The 17762-nt window shown below is 32.6% G+C and overlaps 1 protein-coding gene and 1 long non-coding RNA gene across 5 annotated transcripts; both read right to left on the reverse strand.

Moving 5' to 3' along the window:
- Window positions 1-7251: 7251 nt before the first annotated feature.
- Window positions 7252-9990, reverse strand: LOC145077065 (uncharacterized). Of its 4 annotated transcripts, none has more exons than XM_079022842.1 (11): window positions 9621-9989; window positions 9206-9248; window positions 9023-9076; window positions 8825-8888; window positions 8665-8721; window positions 8468-8574; window positions 8281-8319; window positions 8070-8158; window positions 7894-7972; window positions 7695-7742; window positions 7252-7587 (listed from the first exon to the last, which is right to left on the reverse strand). In XM_079022842.1, the coding sequence occupies exons 1-11, from the start codon at window positions 9797-9799 to the stop codon at window positions 7507-7509; spliced, it is 840 nt and encodes a 279-aa protein (XP_078878968.1). In that variant the 5' UTR covers window positions 9800-9989; the 3' UTR covers window positions 7252-7506. The 4 variants fall into 4 exon arrangements, with proteins under 4 accessions (XP_078878968.1, XP_078878967.1, XP_078878970.1 ...); XM_079022841.1 differs by having other exon boundaries at window positions 9023-9079; XM_079022844.1 differs by having other exon boundaries at window positions 9192-9248; window positions 9621-9726.
- Window positions 9991-11295: 1305 nt separating this feature from the next.
- On the reverse strand, window positions 11296-11905 carry LOC145075035 (uncharacterized). The gene is made up of 3 exons (XR_013692264.1): window positions 11857-11905; window positions 11652-11715; window positions 11296-11513 (listed from the first exon to the last, which is right to left on the reverse strand). It is a non-coding gene; the product is annotated as an uncharacterized LOC145075035 (long non-coding RNA).
- Window positions 11906-17762: the final 5857 nt, after the last annotated feature.

Genomic DNA, 17762 nt, shown 5'->3' on the forward strand with positions numbered 1-17762 from the left:
TAATCGAAGACCCTCTGGCCTCATGAGTCGTTGGACCCTCTGGTCCGGTCTATATAACACATAGCATCCATATAACACAATACACATAAATCTCAAACATGCACATACACCTAGGACTCTCCGGTTTGCACATAAATACCTTTCAAGGTAATGTATAGTGAGAAGACTCACCTCGTATGATGTCTAGTAGCTCACGTGCTCGATATCCCCGAACTCGAACAATGACCTAGCTCCCGCCTAATTACAATAAGTAATTATCTCAAATCAATAACAGCTCTCAAGGCTAGGCCCAAACCCCTTTCTATGATCTCTCAGAAGGGGAAAAGACCATTTTACCTCTCCAATGGTCCAAATGTCAAATTGTTGACCAAACCCTAAAAGTCAACAGAGGGCAGTACGCGAGGCTTAGCCCGGCTTATCCAGAATCGGGGATCTCAACCCCCTACACTGCACGTTCTGGGATTTACGCCCTGCGTAAGTCCCAGTTTCATACTCTTAATGGTTTTTAGTCTGAAACAGTTAAGACACAAGCTCATATTCTAGATCTAGTCCTTCTAAAGCCTCTTAACCCATAAAGTCGAAGCCTTTAAGCCTTTGCATGGCTGTAAAGGTCACTAATCACTTCAAACTCTTATCCTCTTTCCTCATTAAGCCCTTATCTAATGCATGACTCAATGTTAACGATCAAGATTGGATTTTTATGGATTTACAACACATTTTATACTAAAATAGGGCAGATCAAGGCTTATGGAGACAATTTACTCATAAATTCTCCATCTTTGGGACAAAAACCCTAAAAATGACCCAATATGCACAAATCCAAAAAGGTTAAGAAAGCTTTGAGCTTTTTACCTCCAAATGATGCTCCAACCTCTGTAAAGCTCAGATCCAAGGCTTGCACTTCAACTCTAACTTCTAAAATTGTCCTTCTTCTCTTCAAAATCCCACAAGAATACTTTATCAAGCCCAAACACACACACACACAAGCTCAAGAACGAGGGTTGGCTCTTTTAGGGTTTCACTCACTGGAAATAGTGGGTGCGATGGAGGCCATAGCATTCCTTTTATAGTGCTCAAGTCTCATTTAGGGTTTCATGTATGAGCCCAGTACGCCCAACGTGCACTATGGTACGCCCAGCATACTGGGTAGCATCCGCGTCAAGAATAAGCGCATGAGTACGCGCATCGTACTCTTCAATACGCCCAACGTACTCATTTGCTATAATATTCTTCCATGGACTAGTTTTGACAAATTGGAAAAGAAGAGTGATTAAATAGCAACACCTGATTTCTGGATGTTACGATGATATTATTTTTAGTGATTAGATAGTTATTTAGAAACTTGTAACAAATAAATGTAATTGACATTAGATAATTAAATAAATAGAGATTTGTTTATAAGTATTGTTTACTATCTTTTGTCAATTGTTTATCATTGTGTTTCTTTTGCATGTTTTACTTCCCGAATAATTGGATTATTCAAATGTCCACAGTCGATCATACTTTGGAAGTAAGTAATGAATTAAGGTTGTCATGAACTGGATTGTATATTGTCTAAGTGTTTAGACATAACAATGGTTTGTTGCAACATTCATGAGTACTTTTGAAATGAGGATTTAAGTATTGGATTAAACCCACGCTCAGTATATTACTTCATGGAATCTATCACAAGTAATTCTGAGATGATAATATCATATAATCTTTAAACCAAGATATATGAGTTGTTGTTTACGAGTTGGTTGTGCATTGATAATGCGTAAACGCATCAGTAACTTGGTGTTATAAAACATATTGTTGTGCATGATTTGATGAGTAAATAGTGCAAGCATATGAGTCAAAGTTTATCTGTTCCTTTTACCCTAAGGGGGAAGCGATATCTTGGGCCCCCTGATGATTTGGTGTTGACTTATGTGTCGGGCCCGGTCAGGACTGAATTGATGTGTTCAATTAAGTTCTCCGTCGTTGCAAATCAGAAATCGAGAAACAAATTGTTGGACAATGAGAATGGTTTTGTTCCACGTCATTTGTTCACATGATATCTTGCAGAACGGAGAATTATATGATCCCTTATCTTAGGACACACAACTGACTAGGTCAGAGTTTGACAATTGCTTTGAGAGCTACGATTGCTTCTCAGTTTTTGAAGTCATACTTGCAACTATAGTTATTAGACTTATCTAAGTGGGAGACTGTTGGATTAGGTGTCTAAGCCCATAACTATAATTGATATGTACTTGAATTGATAGTGGCATGTTCTTTTTGGGTTGCCTTCACACTTGCAACTAGACAGGATGATTAATTGAGGAAGAGGAAGAATTTATTAATTTGATTAATAAATTGGAATAAATGATTTATTAATATGTTATGGAAATAATATATTAATTAATAATCATTAATTAATATTTAATCAGAAATTAATTTGGAATTAATTTTGGGATTAAAGGAAAGCGCAGGGACTAAAAGTGTAATTGTTCAATAGTTGAGCAAAAGGGTCCAGAACCTTCCTATTGAACGTGGTAGGAAAAATTGATGATATGTGTAAGATTATTCTAGATTTCTAGAATATCTTATCATATATGGATAATCAAAGGAGGTGGATAATTACCATATTTGATATTAGGGTTATCCATAGGATCCTTGGTGCACTATATATAGGGTCCTAAACCCTAAGGATTTCGGCCTGACACTCTTTAGAAGAAACAAGAACCGAAATTTTGATCTCCTCATCCTCTCTCATATCATTCTCTTATGTTGCATGTTTGTGAGCCATTAGAGGTGTTACACTTGTGACACTAAGTTCTCAAGCTTCAAGATCTACAAGGGAATCATTGTTATTACAATATAGCAATCAAGGTATATAACCAAACCCTAGTTTCATATAGATTTCGAAAATAGTAGTTACATCCTAGGGTTTCTCCTTTTGTGTTCAAGTTTGCATGTTCAATTAGAGAAAACCTAGATCAAAAGCATTAGGGTTGCATGTAGACATGGGAATTGTTGTTATGCTCAAAACCCATCACAAGTCATGTTGAAGGTTCTATGATCGGTCCAGATAGATTGTAGGCCAGTGGGGCATTCCAATTAGACTGAAGGCTCTGTAGGCATGCCAGATAGAATGTAGGTCGGTGGGGCGTTACAGTCATGTAGAAGGCCCTGTATGCATGTTGTTTGTTGTATATGTTATCTGTTGTGTGTTGGTACTTTGGGGGAAACTCACTAAGCTTTATGTTTACAGTTTTTTGTTTATGGTTTCAGATGTTTCAGAGATTCATGGCAAGGCGAATGCGTGACCGTACACATCCTGATTTTATGTCATTGATCTTGGGAGGCACTGATTTTCAAATAATGTTTTGAGAACACTACTTCTGTAAACATTTTTATTAGTAAAAAAGTCGTTTTGAAAATTTTAAAATTTTTGAAATTTTTGGGATGTTACAACATATATGTCTTAAAAGCATCAACTTTCAAGTGCATTATGGAGTTATAAGACCCTCTCGAAAGTTAGAGTTCAAGCTTTAATGGATTAAGGACTTAAAAGTTGGACTTTTGATTCAGACTCATCTCACGGCGTGATACATAGAGCTCACAATGTGAGGATTGAATGACCTCGTTTCTGGTTAGTTTCTTGGAGCTCACGATGTGGGAGGAGGCTCTCACGACGTAAGATATGCTCATGTGACTTTTCATATCCGAGTTGACTGAGTTGAGTTGGGATGAGTTGGAATCGGACCGAGTGAGATCTCATAACGTGACCAAGGACTGGTCACAACGTGAGAATCAGGGGCGAATCTACCGTTATATAAAGGGTGTCCATGGACACCCCTAGATTTGAAATTTTAATTATAAGATATATCATAAATTTTTATGGGACACTTGTTAGCAAAACATACTGGACACCCTTTGAACGAGAAACACAAAAGAGAAAAAATTGATCTTTCACATATGTCAATAGTAAATTCGTAATATGTTCTTAATCTTTACAAGTTACAAAAAAAGTAAGAGCATAAATTTAGGAGTTAAATATACAAAATATTTTCAAAAATATAATAAACAAATAATCTTTGAAACTCGTATTAATCTGTTTGGTAGAAAATTAGTGAACTGAAAAAAGTAAAAACCTAAAAAACATTATGATTTTTGTGGACGGCTGCCAAACCTTTCGTCTTCTCAACTTCAAATTGCTGCCGGCCGTCGACAATTCTCTAATGTCCCCGAAGATCACAGTTATGCCCATCTCCGATCTCCGGTGATTGCAATCAATCTTGAACCATTCTTGGTGTAAAAATTTTGGACGTCTGGTACTTGTCGTCTCCTAAATCGTGCATTCGATTTATTTTTCAGGTAAAGCTCTTTTTCTCTTTTTAGGAATTGTTAAATTTCTTTTGGTATTGTGATATGGAAGCAATTTATCGTGTACTCTTCATATTAAAAGTCAAAAAGTCTAGAAACTAGAAGCTATAAAAGTTACTGCCTACATCTTGAAACTAAATACACCTACCTGTACAATTGCTTTTGTGATGTATGTCAGACATATATTGTCTATTGTACTTGGTATAATAAACATTTAGAACTCCCTTTTCTGGTTTCATTTTTTATATAATTTGTTGATGTATTCATATTATATTAATATGGTATTAGCAATGATGTATTTATAGATTTTTTTTAGGGATAGGTAATCTGTATGAACAATTATGAGACATTTATAAGTGTTTTTTTCAAATTATATTGATACGTAGTATTAAAGTTAATAAATAATTGGTTATGATGATATTATTGATATACCGACCCAATAACCAAATTTTTGACTTATTTATTTTATCATTACATTTAAGTGCGACACACGTGAGTTTGAATCCTAGATTCGCCACTGGTGAGAATGGATAAGTTGGCATTGGGTCGTTGACTTTGACTTTAACCGTTGACTTTGACTTTAACTGTTGACTTTTTTCATGGGTTGACTTTTGATCAAAATTCTTTTTTTAGAAGGTAGAGTTAGGGTTTACCTTGCGTGGATTGATATGAGGTGTTAAGCACCCATATTTTGGCAGGAGAGCAGCTAGTTATGGTCGGCACGGTTATGAGCTGAGTGTTAGTCGACTTTGTGATTCAGGTGAGTCTTTTCACTATACCTACGGGTCGAAAGCACCAATGTCGGCCCATTAGCTTATGTTATATAGGAAGACCAGGGGGTGGCCCTAGGCATTTGTATGAAAGACCTGGAGGTGGATCCCGGTAAATTGTATGCAAGACCAAGGATCAGACCTTGACAATTATATGTGGTATGCCAGTTATCTTTGTGATACTTGCATGAAAGACTAGGAGGTGGTTCTTGGCACTTGTCTGTAAGACCTAGGGTTTTGGCCCTCGTTCTAGCAAGGAAAAACCATGATACGGCTCGAGGCATAATGGCAAGACTATGGTTGGCACATGGCATTCTCTATTATATGTATGGTATGTGGTATTTTGGGGAACTCGCTAAGCTTTGTGCTTACGGTTTTATGTTTATGGTTTTAGGTACTTCTGGTTCGAAAGGGAATGGTTCGACGTGACTGCACAACATCCCCCATAGTTTTCCGCATTAGCAACTTATGATCTTTACTCTGATGTTTGAATAGTACTCACTTTAATCATTTTTGGAACAACTCCTTTATATGGCTTATTGTTTTAAAAATAAAAATTTCACTATGAATTTTTGGGATGTTACAATTTTTTTTCATTTAAACATATTTATACGTATTATTAACAATATTAATAATAACAAATTTAAAAAATAGTATACTTATTTATACTTTTAATATAATAATAATAATAATAATAATAATAATAATAATAATAATAATAAGGTTTTTATTTGCAGAAAAGTCATAATATTTTTTTGCAGAAGAACCTCAATATTTTAGGTCAGTTTACGAAATAGTCCTAAATTAATTTATTACCGGTTCCAATAGATCAAAAAGTGTCAAAATACAAACTTTTTCCAGTTTTTATGATTTTTTTTATAAAAAAAAAAAAAATTTATGACTAAAAGGTAAATCGGACCAAATTTTGCATGAATTATAAACATCCAAAGTTGTGAGGGGTATGTAGAGGTTAATACAAACCAAATGTCCCTTTTCATTAATTATCAATCCTTAGTTTTCCTCTTTTTAGCGACTATTTATGCCTAAATTAATTGTCGGAATATGTGATTGGAATATATAATTGATGTGACTATCTCTTATTCTTTTGCATAAACTCTAACTATTTTTCTTAATATTTTAAATTGAATTTTTTTTTGGATATCAAAGAGCTCTCATACTTTTAGAGGGCCGCGTCTTGACATGTTTAAAATATTCCATACATTTTACCTTGCCTTTTATGTTGATCGTTATGCCCTTATATAAACTTTTAAATATACTATTATTTGTTAAAAGAACTTGAAGTTTGGGACTATTTCCACAATTTATTACTTAAATGTTTTTAAAACTATTATTTTAATCTTTCTAAATTTGTATTTCAAACTATCCATAAAATTAAGGGTGCGTTGGTTGTGCAAAATTTTCCAGTTTTCTAGGAAATTTTTCTAAGAAAAACGAAAATTCTGAAAACACATTTGGTTCGTTTAGTTTTTCAAAATTTTTTAAAAAAATAAAAATTTTCAGTTTTTCTAAATTGTATATAAATTAGAAAAATGATTTTTATAGTTTTCCAAATTTCTAAGATGGAAAATAAAAACTCCACCCGTTCCAACCAAACACGTTTTCATTGCAAATTGGAAATGAAAACTCAACTCTATTTTCTGAAAACATTTTCATAGAAAATGAAAACAATTTTCCACAACCAAACGCACCCTAAGGTTTTACATGCCCCACTCAGAACCACTACCTCCTTTTCCATCTATATTCTTAAGTCATCCTTAAGTTACTCATTTGAAAGTTGAAACTAATTTCAGTTGATTTTCGAAAAAATCATTTTTAACATTCGTCAATTAAATCGTGTTCTGAAATACGTATGTTAATTTTATAATTGTATGATTTATTAAAATTATAACTCATTTTAGTTTCAAAAAAAACTAAAACATTTTTAATTTTATTCGAACACACCATTAATTTTGAAAATTAAATAATTAAAACATTTTTTATTTAATTAAAACTTCTCATTAATCGTCGCGTTTCAGAAAAAACATTTTCTCTACGGCTTGTTGTTTTATTTTTGCATTAGGTACATGGCATGCAAAATCATCATATAAAAATAAAATTGTATAAAAACAACAATAAAGACAAAATAATGATATCCAATAGAATATTTGGTAGCTGCTACATAAATATTTGCCATGAGCATAAAGTATTAAAGACAAAACTTCCTTAGGAGAAGTACATCCGGAAAGTATTAAAGTCCAGTATGAAATACCCAAAAGCCAAAAAATACACCTTTAGTGAGAGAAAGTGTAACAAAACCTTCATTGTAATTAATAAAACACAAATACAATTTTCTCATGAGAGAAACTGTGTATAATTTACTCGTAAGTCAAAAGTCAACAGGGGGATCGAAGCTTTGGTAACCTTCAGAATGCCCTTTAAATTTTCCAACCAAACACATAAATGCACTCTGCAAAACGTAGTAAAATAATATATAAAATCAATTTCAAATCATTATCGTTTTATAAATAAAAGAATTTTAAATTATGATCAACAAATTGAAGTAATTAACAATACCTGTGCTCTATGTGGCAAACTGTCCCAGAATTCCAAGTTAGGTAATATCTGAAGAGGAGATGTAGAAAGATGAAATATAATAAATTAATAAAATTACAATGTTGTAACAAAAGAAATGAAACTAGAACGCTTTAATGCACAAATAAACGAAAATAATTTTCTATTTATCACAATTTTCCCTTATACTTGTGAAACTTACATCTATACCACGAATGTGAAGGTAGAAAAATCGGTATGTAGCTCCTGCTATAAGGTAACTTCCAAAGAGACATAAAATTCTGAAAAAATTAAAAAAAAAAATGTAAAGCGAATTCAGCAAACGTGTGGTTTTTTTTAAGTAAATATATCCATTTGTGCATATAATATAAATATTACATGATTAATAGTGTAACAAACCAGCCTAAGCCATTGCTATTTGTAGATTCAATTATTGCACAACCAGATGGATGCCTCAATTGTGTAGCCTGTAATCATCTAGAATTATTATGAGGCTTTTTTTTATATAATAAGAGAATTAATAATGTACTTTTGTTTATTTGCGTATTATAATTATAATTTATTTATTTTTGAGTTTGTAAGCACTCACATAACTACAACCCCCAACTCTTTCCAGTGTCTGAGGTACCTAAAGATTGAAGACTTTGAGTTGTTATTTAGAAATATAAAATTTAAAGAAATAGCAATGTATTTTTCTTTTATTAAATATTTTTCTTATGAATGAGTTCAAATGTTTTTGTAAAATTACAAAACAGGACAAACGAGCATTCTCTTACTTGAACTTGATTTGAATCACATACAACAGAAACCGAAAGTGAACAACTCATATGTGGGCTATTGTGCTTCATTTTAACAATGAGGCCCATTTGAGGATTTCTTTTATCTATCATGTTCAAAAAAAATTTAAAACGTATCAAAAAATATTAGATAACACAATATTTAAAGGTATATTATATTATATATTATATATTACCAATCAGATCTATAGTAATAGTAGGAGTTTGCCCCATAGTGATACATACAGGATATCCTACACGTAGTATTACATAAAAAAATATTTGAAACTATAACAACAAAGAAGTATAAAATATCAACAAAAAATGTTTATACAAGGTTCAATTAAGAATATATACCCGATATAACATTTGACATAAGTGCACTACAACCCATGCCACAATGAGATGATCCACCACATTCCTGTAAAGAGGCAATATAAACCTTTATTACTAATTAAAACTATAGAGAAAAATAGAAAATAAAACTATTTAGCAAATTATAAAAAAAATATCACAAATAAATGTAGTTCTAAATATACTATAGGTATACATTACCCAACAATCAAAACATCGTGGTGGGTCATGGTTGAAAATCATCGCATCACACAGCCGCTCAAATCAATACAGAAAAAGATAAGAAGACAACTTTAATAACATAACCAATGACATACAAAAGATTAAATAATAATAATAATAACTGAAAAATAAAGAAATAAAGTGTAACCTGGTGGAGCCAACCTGAAACCAAACCACTGTTCCATTAGATGAAACCTTGTAATATCTGATTCAATCAAATGTAAATATGGTTAGCCAAAGTTTCAATTCCCCTTTAATGTTCATAAACTCAAGTGTATCATACAGATAAATTACTATAAGGTAAAGAATTTGAAGATTAATAAGAGTCATCTTGTTAATTTATATGTAATCAATGGTAAAATTGTTCTTGAATTTCCTTCCAACTTTCAAAGTGAACTTGTGTTTACGAAAGTGCGACTATTTTATGAGAATATAATCATCCCACAATCGAAATGCCCAATTTCATATGTATGATACATTCCAAAACTTTGGGAAAGAGAATTAGACAATCAATTTTGCAAATCAATCAATTTTAGCGAGATTCTTACACGAACATTTAGAAAGCGAGAAAAAGTACCCGTCTTCGCTGAGAACACCATGGGGGAATTGTTTGGAAGGAGCAACCAGATTGAAGTTGTAGTGCGTGTTTTCGTGAGTGATACTGTATTCGCAAACTGCGGATACTGATCGAATTACAATGAGCCGGCGTATGATCAGTAAGCTGATAAATTGAAGTAGAAACCGCCATAAGTTCATTTCTTGATGAAGCTTTATGTTCAATCAGAAGGAAATCGGAGAAAGTTGATGAGGTTTATGAAGATTATTGTTCGAACAGTGGTGAATAGGGGAAAACGGCTCGATTTCATCGATCTTTTGTCCTTTGGTGCTTGCGAATGCTGACAGTTGTTTTGAAAACGAGAGATGTTCATGTGATATTGTTTGCGTCGGTGTTTTAGCTGTAAATTGCTTATATGTGCCTGAGTTTTAATTATTATTTTTTTAATATTACCAAGTATTTGACATACATATATTCATGTACACATTCAAGAGTAAATTCTATGTGGTGCACGTTTGGTCGATAGTTTTTTTTTTTTAATTTGGATTTTGTTATGTTTTGATTTTATTTTGGTTTTTATTCATACCGCATATAAAATAACTATATTATCATCATCTATTTTTATTTTTTTATTGTATGTTAATAATTAATAATTTCACAAAATTAAATGGCATCATCTCCATTCCATCCAACCCCACCCCTTAATCTAAAGGGTATGAGAGTTTTTACGTGTGAATCCTAAGTGGAGGGGTTTCATTAATACTAGTAAGTGTCTTATGGAATTGTGGATTCTGCAATTGTTGCTTTATGAAGAGAAAAAAAAAACCAATTTTCTCCAACCTAAAGAGGAAGTTTTGATAATATTCTTACAAACTTATTTTGATGCTTATCTTGAAAAATATGTAAAACAATTCGACTATGCATTGCGACAATTTGATAGAACTTTATAATAACCTCCTAAACAAACTAGTAGACGAGCACGAACAAATACCCTTTTAGTAGCCAATTAAAAACTATATTGAATTAAATTTATATTTGTTGAAGAAACTTTAACCATTTAGATATTTTGTCACGATGGATAGAAAAAGTACCCCAAATTTCAATTTTGGTCATGATTTACTATCCAAACTTCTCGGAATATATTTTTTCAATTATTGTCAAGATTATATCACCGTAAAATATATATATATATATATATATATATATATATATATATATATATATATATACTAGGTTATAACCCGTGGGAACCACGGTTACAAAATTACTCACTTCAAATGGTAAAATTCTACATGATAATTTGATGATATAATGATAACATTACTATATAAAAGGTTGATAAATAAATAATCATACTACATATGGACAATAAACTAATATTATTACCATATTGGTTAAAATGAATAACATATGAAAGAGATATACCATGAGATGATGATGCAGTAGACATTTATTTTTTGGAATTTTTTGTCGTCTAAGTATAATTTAGTATAATATACTTATAAGACAATAAAAAATGTATATTACCTTTTTTCCCTATAAGTTAAAAAATTAAAAAATTAGGCTTTCTGTATAAAGCTCTTATAACAGAAAATTATGATGCTATAATATGCTAATTAGATATTTACAAAAGTACATTGCTATTTTTCATTTAAAAGGATGCATAAATAAATGAAAAAAAAATTCCATGGTATTTTAATTGCACCAAATCATCCACTATTAGAGATAAAATGAATGAAAAAAATAAACTTCCTTTTATAAAATATCACAACAAAAAAGTATGATGTGATAAACAGCCAACAAATACAAATACAGTGCATAATTGGTTCGCTTGCATCCCATTTACTGTCCTTTTTGCACAATGTGCTTGTTCTTCTCATACCAGCCACTCTCAACAACTTTACCAACATATGACTATCAATCAAACAAAGTCAATATATAAAATTTACCAAATATTAATCCCTATATTAATTTTTTTTCTATAACTAAATTTTCTACACAGTGGATTTTGGCTACATTATAAATATAGATAATCAAATTAAACATTATTACCTCATCTTTTTCTATGGTTATCAATAATGGTTCGCACATCTTCATGCATATCGAATAGGAAAAGCTGTAGACATTAAAAAGTAAAAAAATAAAAATAAAAAAATAAAAAAACATTAATTATTGTAAGAAGTGCAAACTTCATACTCCAATTAAAAATAATAATAATAATAATATATAAAAAATGAAAAAAAAAATGCTAACTTACTTTTTCCCCTAGCTTTGTTCACAATCACCTCATAGAAATCGTGTTATTGAAAAATAGACATTAGTTATTTATTAGTATCATCTTAATTTTTTTTAATTTGGATTAATTTTTTTAAAATGATGAATGTTACATTATTACATATATGTGGAATAATTAGATCCTCTTTAACATATGAAAGATTTTCAACTGAAGCTATTGATATTTCTCTAAATTCAAGTGCAAGTTATTGCCAAACCTGTAAAAACTCGCCAATTGTATCCCCTTTTCTAACCTAAAACCCACAAGGATGGGGTAAAATGGTAATTTAGCAATATTTAGAACATAAGAAATTAAGAATTACCTGCATGACTCTTCGATGTCCTGCACCATCCCAGTAACTATAAGTGATTTCAAGAGCCTCATCTATAATGTAATTAACATATGATTTAGAACTTAAAGGACAGTTTTTTGTTAATTAATAAAATATAGAGAAAATGACAAAAATAGCCAATTACACTAATTGCATTACAAAAATAGCCAAAAAAAATTGAGATTACATAATTAGCCACCCATTTCGCAGATGAGAAGGTCCCATCTGCGAAATGGGCTTCTCATCTGCGAAAGTACAAGTGCTTAAAGCACAGTTGTGCTTTAGGCACTTGTACTTTCGCAGATGAGATTTTTTTTTTTTTTTTTAAATTTTTTCGGTATAAATAGGGGTAATTTCGCAGATGGAATAGGTCCCATCTGCGAAATCCTCTGATCCTATCTGCGAAATGATGCAATTTTTTTAATTTTTTTTTTTTTTAAGTTTGACTATGAAATGAATTGGTTTGACTACGAAATGGGCTTTGCTATATAAAAACTTTTGTAGAAAAAATATCATTTTGGTTGTTATTTGTTTGTGAAATACTCTCTATCTCTACAATTTGCTCAAAAAATGATTGAATATTTGGTTTGTCTTGTAACCGGTGGGAGATGGCAAGTTAATGGAACTAATCTGGAATACATATGTCCACAGGGAGGTATTTCTGAACTTGCTTTGATATTTTCTGAGTATATTAGTTATAGTGATTTTGTATCTTTGGTAAGAAGCAAAATTGGTTTGTTAGACAAATATAGAATTAGTCTTCGTTTCCACCATCCTGAATTAAATTATTATATAGCTATAGTTGAAGACGTGGATGTTAGAATGTTGATAAACGTAATCAAATGTAGTGGAGGAAGGGCTGTGAAAGTGTTTGTGGTGGTTGATGAAGTTGAGGAGGTTAATGGGGGCGGTGAAATTGGAAACGAAGTTGTTGGTAATTTATGCAGTTTTAAAGGGAGCAACGATCCGATAGGTACTTTCAATACTCCTAGTGTACCTCAGTTTCACAGTGTTGCTGAAAATGTTAATGTTAGTTATTCACCTATTCACTATATGGATCCCGAGAATTACAAGTATGTTGGTGATGATGATGTTGGTACATATCTTAATCATGTTGGTGGTCGTTGTGATGATGTTGCCGAACAAGAAGTTAAACTTATGAATAGGCGTGTGGTAGATAAAACTAAAAAGAAAAAAAATTCAACTCAAAAAAATGAAAAAAATCATGTTTACGGGCATTATGTTGATGTTGGTGATGTATGTTTAGATATAACCGAGCTACAAAGTAATTCCGATAGAGATGAGTTGGGTGATGAAGTTAAAGCTAAGTATCCCGATAACCTTTTTCACGGTATGCCCCCTGTACCAGCATGGCCAGTTGATAATAATGAAGATATCCCAACACAGATGGTAGACATTAATCTTCAAAAGATTCAATGTGAGAGTATATTTAAAAACAAAGAACTTTTAAAGCGGTGTATTGGTAAAAAAATGTCTTCTAGAAGGTTTCCAGACGAGGACAAGTAGATCCACCAAATCAAGGTATGAAGTTGTGTGTGTTTCGAAAAATTGTTCTTGGTTACTAAGAGCAAAAGCAATTAAAAATACTGATGGACTTTTCCAAGTGAATAAATTTGTTGATGTACACACATGTTCTTCAACATTGTTGCAACCTAATCATCGACAAGCAAACAAATATGTTTTGGGTGAATATGTTGCTGATGTTTTTGCTGAAGACTATAGTAGAGTTTATCGGGGAAAAGAAATTGTTAATGATATGAATGCTCAATTGAATATCAATATCTCATACCATCAGGCATGGCGTGCGAAGCAATATGCATTGTTGTCGTTAAGGGGTACGAAAGATGATTCTTTTACCAAACTTCCGGCGTATTGTCACAACTTGGCCAAACATAATCCGGGTACTGTCACACATATTAAAATAGATGCTGATGATCAGTTTGAGTTTTTGTACGTCGCACTCGGTTGCTCGGTTAGTATTATCATGTCCTAATTTTTTTTTAATATTTATTTTGGTGTATTTGAATAGATATACAATGTATTGTAGGTACGAGCTTTTGTCAATTTTTGTAAGCCGACCCTAGTAGTAGATGGAGCTCACCTAAAGGGCGAGTTCAAAGGTACCATGCTACTTGCAGTTACTAAGGACGGACAAAATCAAATATTACCGGTTGCATATGGTATATGCAAAAATGAGTGTACTGATTCTTGGACATGGTTTTTTCAAAAACTACGTGATTGCATAGGAAATATGCAGGAGCTTACAATTATATCTGATAGGTCTCCATCTATAGCAACATCCGTTGCCAACATTTTTCCTCACGCTCATCATGGAATATGTGGTGTCCATTTGTATTTCAACATAGTATCTAGATTCGGCAAGAGTAAGACGGTTAAAGGAATTTTTTGGGAGGCGTGTAGGGCGTACACAGTTGATGCTTTTGATGCTGCCATGGATGTTATGAAAAAGACAAAAGAACCAGTATGGGAGTACTTAAAAAGTATAAATCCAGAAACCTGGTCAAGGGCACATTTTAAAGGGAACCGATACAATCTTATGTCGTCCAACAGTGCGGAGTCTATAAATGCATTATCTAGACACGCACGTAAGGTGCCAATACTTATGTTGATTGATTTTTTTCGTGCTACAATGCAACAATGGTGGTTTCAAAGACGTAACTTTGCAGGTATTACGTAAATTTGTAATATTAATGTTTTATTAGTTTCGATGTTATTGATTTTAACTTCTTCATTTTGGCTATTTTTTTAGCGGAAGCAACAACAACACTTACCCCTTGGGCGGATGAAGTTGTAAAAGAAAACAAGAAAAAATTTACCAAATGGGATGTTCGCATGATCTCAAATACGAAATGCGAGGTCAAAAAGGGGGCACAAAATGTGATTGTTGATTTTCAACATATGACATGTACATGTAGGCGTTGGCAACTTGATGGGATACCTTGTGGTCATGTCATAAGATGTTTAACAGTGAACAATTACCAAGACTGCTCGAGGTTTGCATTAAATGCTTACTTTACCGAAACACTGAGGAAAACATATGAGGAATCAATAAACCCTCTGCCGAAGCCATCCGAATGGGAGATCCCCGATGATTTAATGATTGTTAAGCCACCTATAATGGATAAACGTCAGCCAGGCAGGCCAAGAAACACAGACCGCATTCCATCCCAAGGCGAGGGTCCAATTATAAAAGAGTGTTCTACATGTGGTCAACTAGGACACACGAGAAATAATTGTACTGGAAGGGCGTCTGGTAGCAGAGCAGGTCACATAATTTCTACTGCAGAAATGGCATATAATATTGGTGGTTCAGCGGGTTGCTCACAAACCCATAACGCTGATTTTGATATAAAACAACCTTGAAATTAAGAGTAATGACGAGTTGTTAGCTTATTATGTATTGTAATATTTTTATTAACTCTTACAAGACATTGCTATGCTTTCATATTTTAGTTAAGTTTGTTGATTATAACAATGAATGAAGCCTTTATATTATAAAATATAGTTTGCAGATTTATTTTAACAGTTACAACATGTTATTTAAAAAAAAAAACAACAAACGATCCTTTGGCAACCTAATCTGTTTCATGATAATATTACAACAACTTTATAACTAATTTTTAAACTCAGGGAACTGCAACAGGTACTTCTCTTTCTCCATTGTTATATAGTCATCCCTAATTCTCATTTTGTCTTCGAAACGATCCTTTTTTACCATAATGTGTATCAACTGCTCATCCTTCTCAGCAAGCCGTTTTTCAGTCGTTTTGATTGCCTTCTTACTCTTTTTTATCCAATCTTTATGCTCTTTGATTTTGTTTTTATTGAGGTCAATCCATTCTTCAGCTTGTTTGCATTCCGAACCTATATCATTAGCAAGTTGAGTGAGAAGTCGGGATGACTCTTTGTCCTCTTCTTGTTGTGCTTCAGCCTTCTTTAATTCTTCAAAATTTTCATGTGACATATATGACCCGGCTGAAGAGGGTGTAAAAAAAGGGTCTACCGAATCACAGTAGTAACAATCTACTTCGTTGCATGAGCAAATTTCGAATTTGTGTGAGGAACTCATAATAAAATCGATGTTGTATTAAACTGGAGCAATAAGTGGTATTTATACATACTAGACAGTAATGAGAAGTCCAACTTTGAAATGACTAGACAGTAATGACAAGTCACTGTAGTAACCTGCACATTCCAGTGGGTCCCTTAAGTGACAAGAGATAAATGACAGTTTGACATGACAAAACACTGCATAAAGCTGAAATTCGTAGTCCAAATATAACCATTTCGTAGTCAAAGTATTATTTCATAGTCTATTTATTTATATAAATAGATGTTTAAGATCTATAAACCAAACACCCAAATCACCTAAACGAAACGAATTCCCATTATTAGAAATGTCGTCGAATGCAGCAAGTTCTTCGAATGAAGTACCTGGTTCCAATTCTGAAAGGCCATGGACGACAAACGAGGTGTTAGTTCTAACACGGTGCTGGCTAAGTGTTAAGGATGGTGAACCGTTACTTGCTCCCCCGCATTGCCTAATTGGTGATGAATGGAGTCGCATCACATCTTTGTTTAACCATGAGATGGGAGAAGGGCAAAAAAGAGAAAAATCAGATGTTGTTACTAAGTGGACGGATGTAAAGGAGGAAGTGACATGGTTCAATCGAGCATGTAGTTATGCGAAACGTAACAATGTTCGTTGTCGTGACGAAGAAGAGTTCTTGGAAGTTGTTACAGAGTTTTACATCTTTGAGCATGAAGGCAGAGACTTCGAATATGAGGAAGTTTGGAAGGTTGTTAGAGATAAACAGTATTTCAAGTAGACCGCTCTAATTTGTGTTAAGAATAAGCCATGGACTTGTGTTTTACGTTAATGCTTTGATCGTATTATGTCGTTTTTTTCATGTAATTGTTGTGATGTTTTAATGGTTCATGGAATCTTGTTACTAATGTATTCTAATATATTTTGATAACTAATGCAATGGCCATTTATTAACTCAAGTTAATCATACGAGTTTCTCACATAATAAACTAAAATATATTAACTCAACTTAATCATACGAGTTTCTCACATACTAAACTAAAATATATTTTAAACATATGAAATACATACGAATTACATACGAAATACATGAAAATAACCTAGTACTCACATAATAAACTAAAATAGATTTTAAACAAACGAAATACATACGAACTACATAAGAAATACATGAAAATAACCTAGTACATGAAAATAACCTAGTACTCAAATAATAAACTAAAATAGATTTTAAACAAACGGGATATATTTCAAAATATTCCAAGGGGCTTCAAACTGGAATTCCAACCCGTTACTTAATGACTTGTATTCCTCCTTAGCAGCTTCCAAGATGACATCCTCGGTAGCATTTAAACGGGTGTCGTCAATTTTGGTATAAAGATCGTTGAATAATAGAACTTCGGTTTTCATTTCATACCATCTTGCTAAGATGTCTAGTTCGTCACGATCGTTTCTTGTAGCCATTCG

This window comes from Lactuca serriola, chromosome 9 (genome assembly GCF_051521515.1).
Source record: "Lactuca serriola cultivar US96UC23 chromosome 9, Lser_US96UC23_V15, whole genome shotgun sequence".
NCBI lineage: Eukaryota > Viridiplantae > Streptophyta > Magnoliopsida > Asterales > Asteraceae > Lactuca > Lactuca serriola.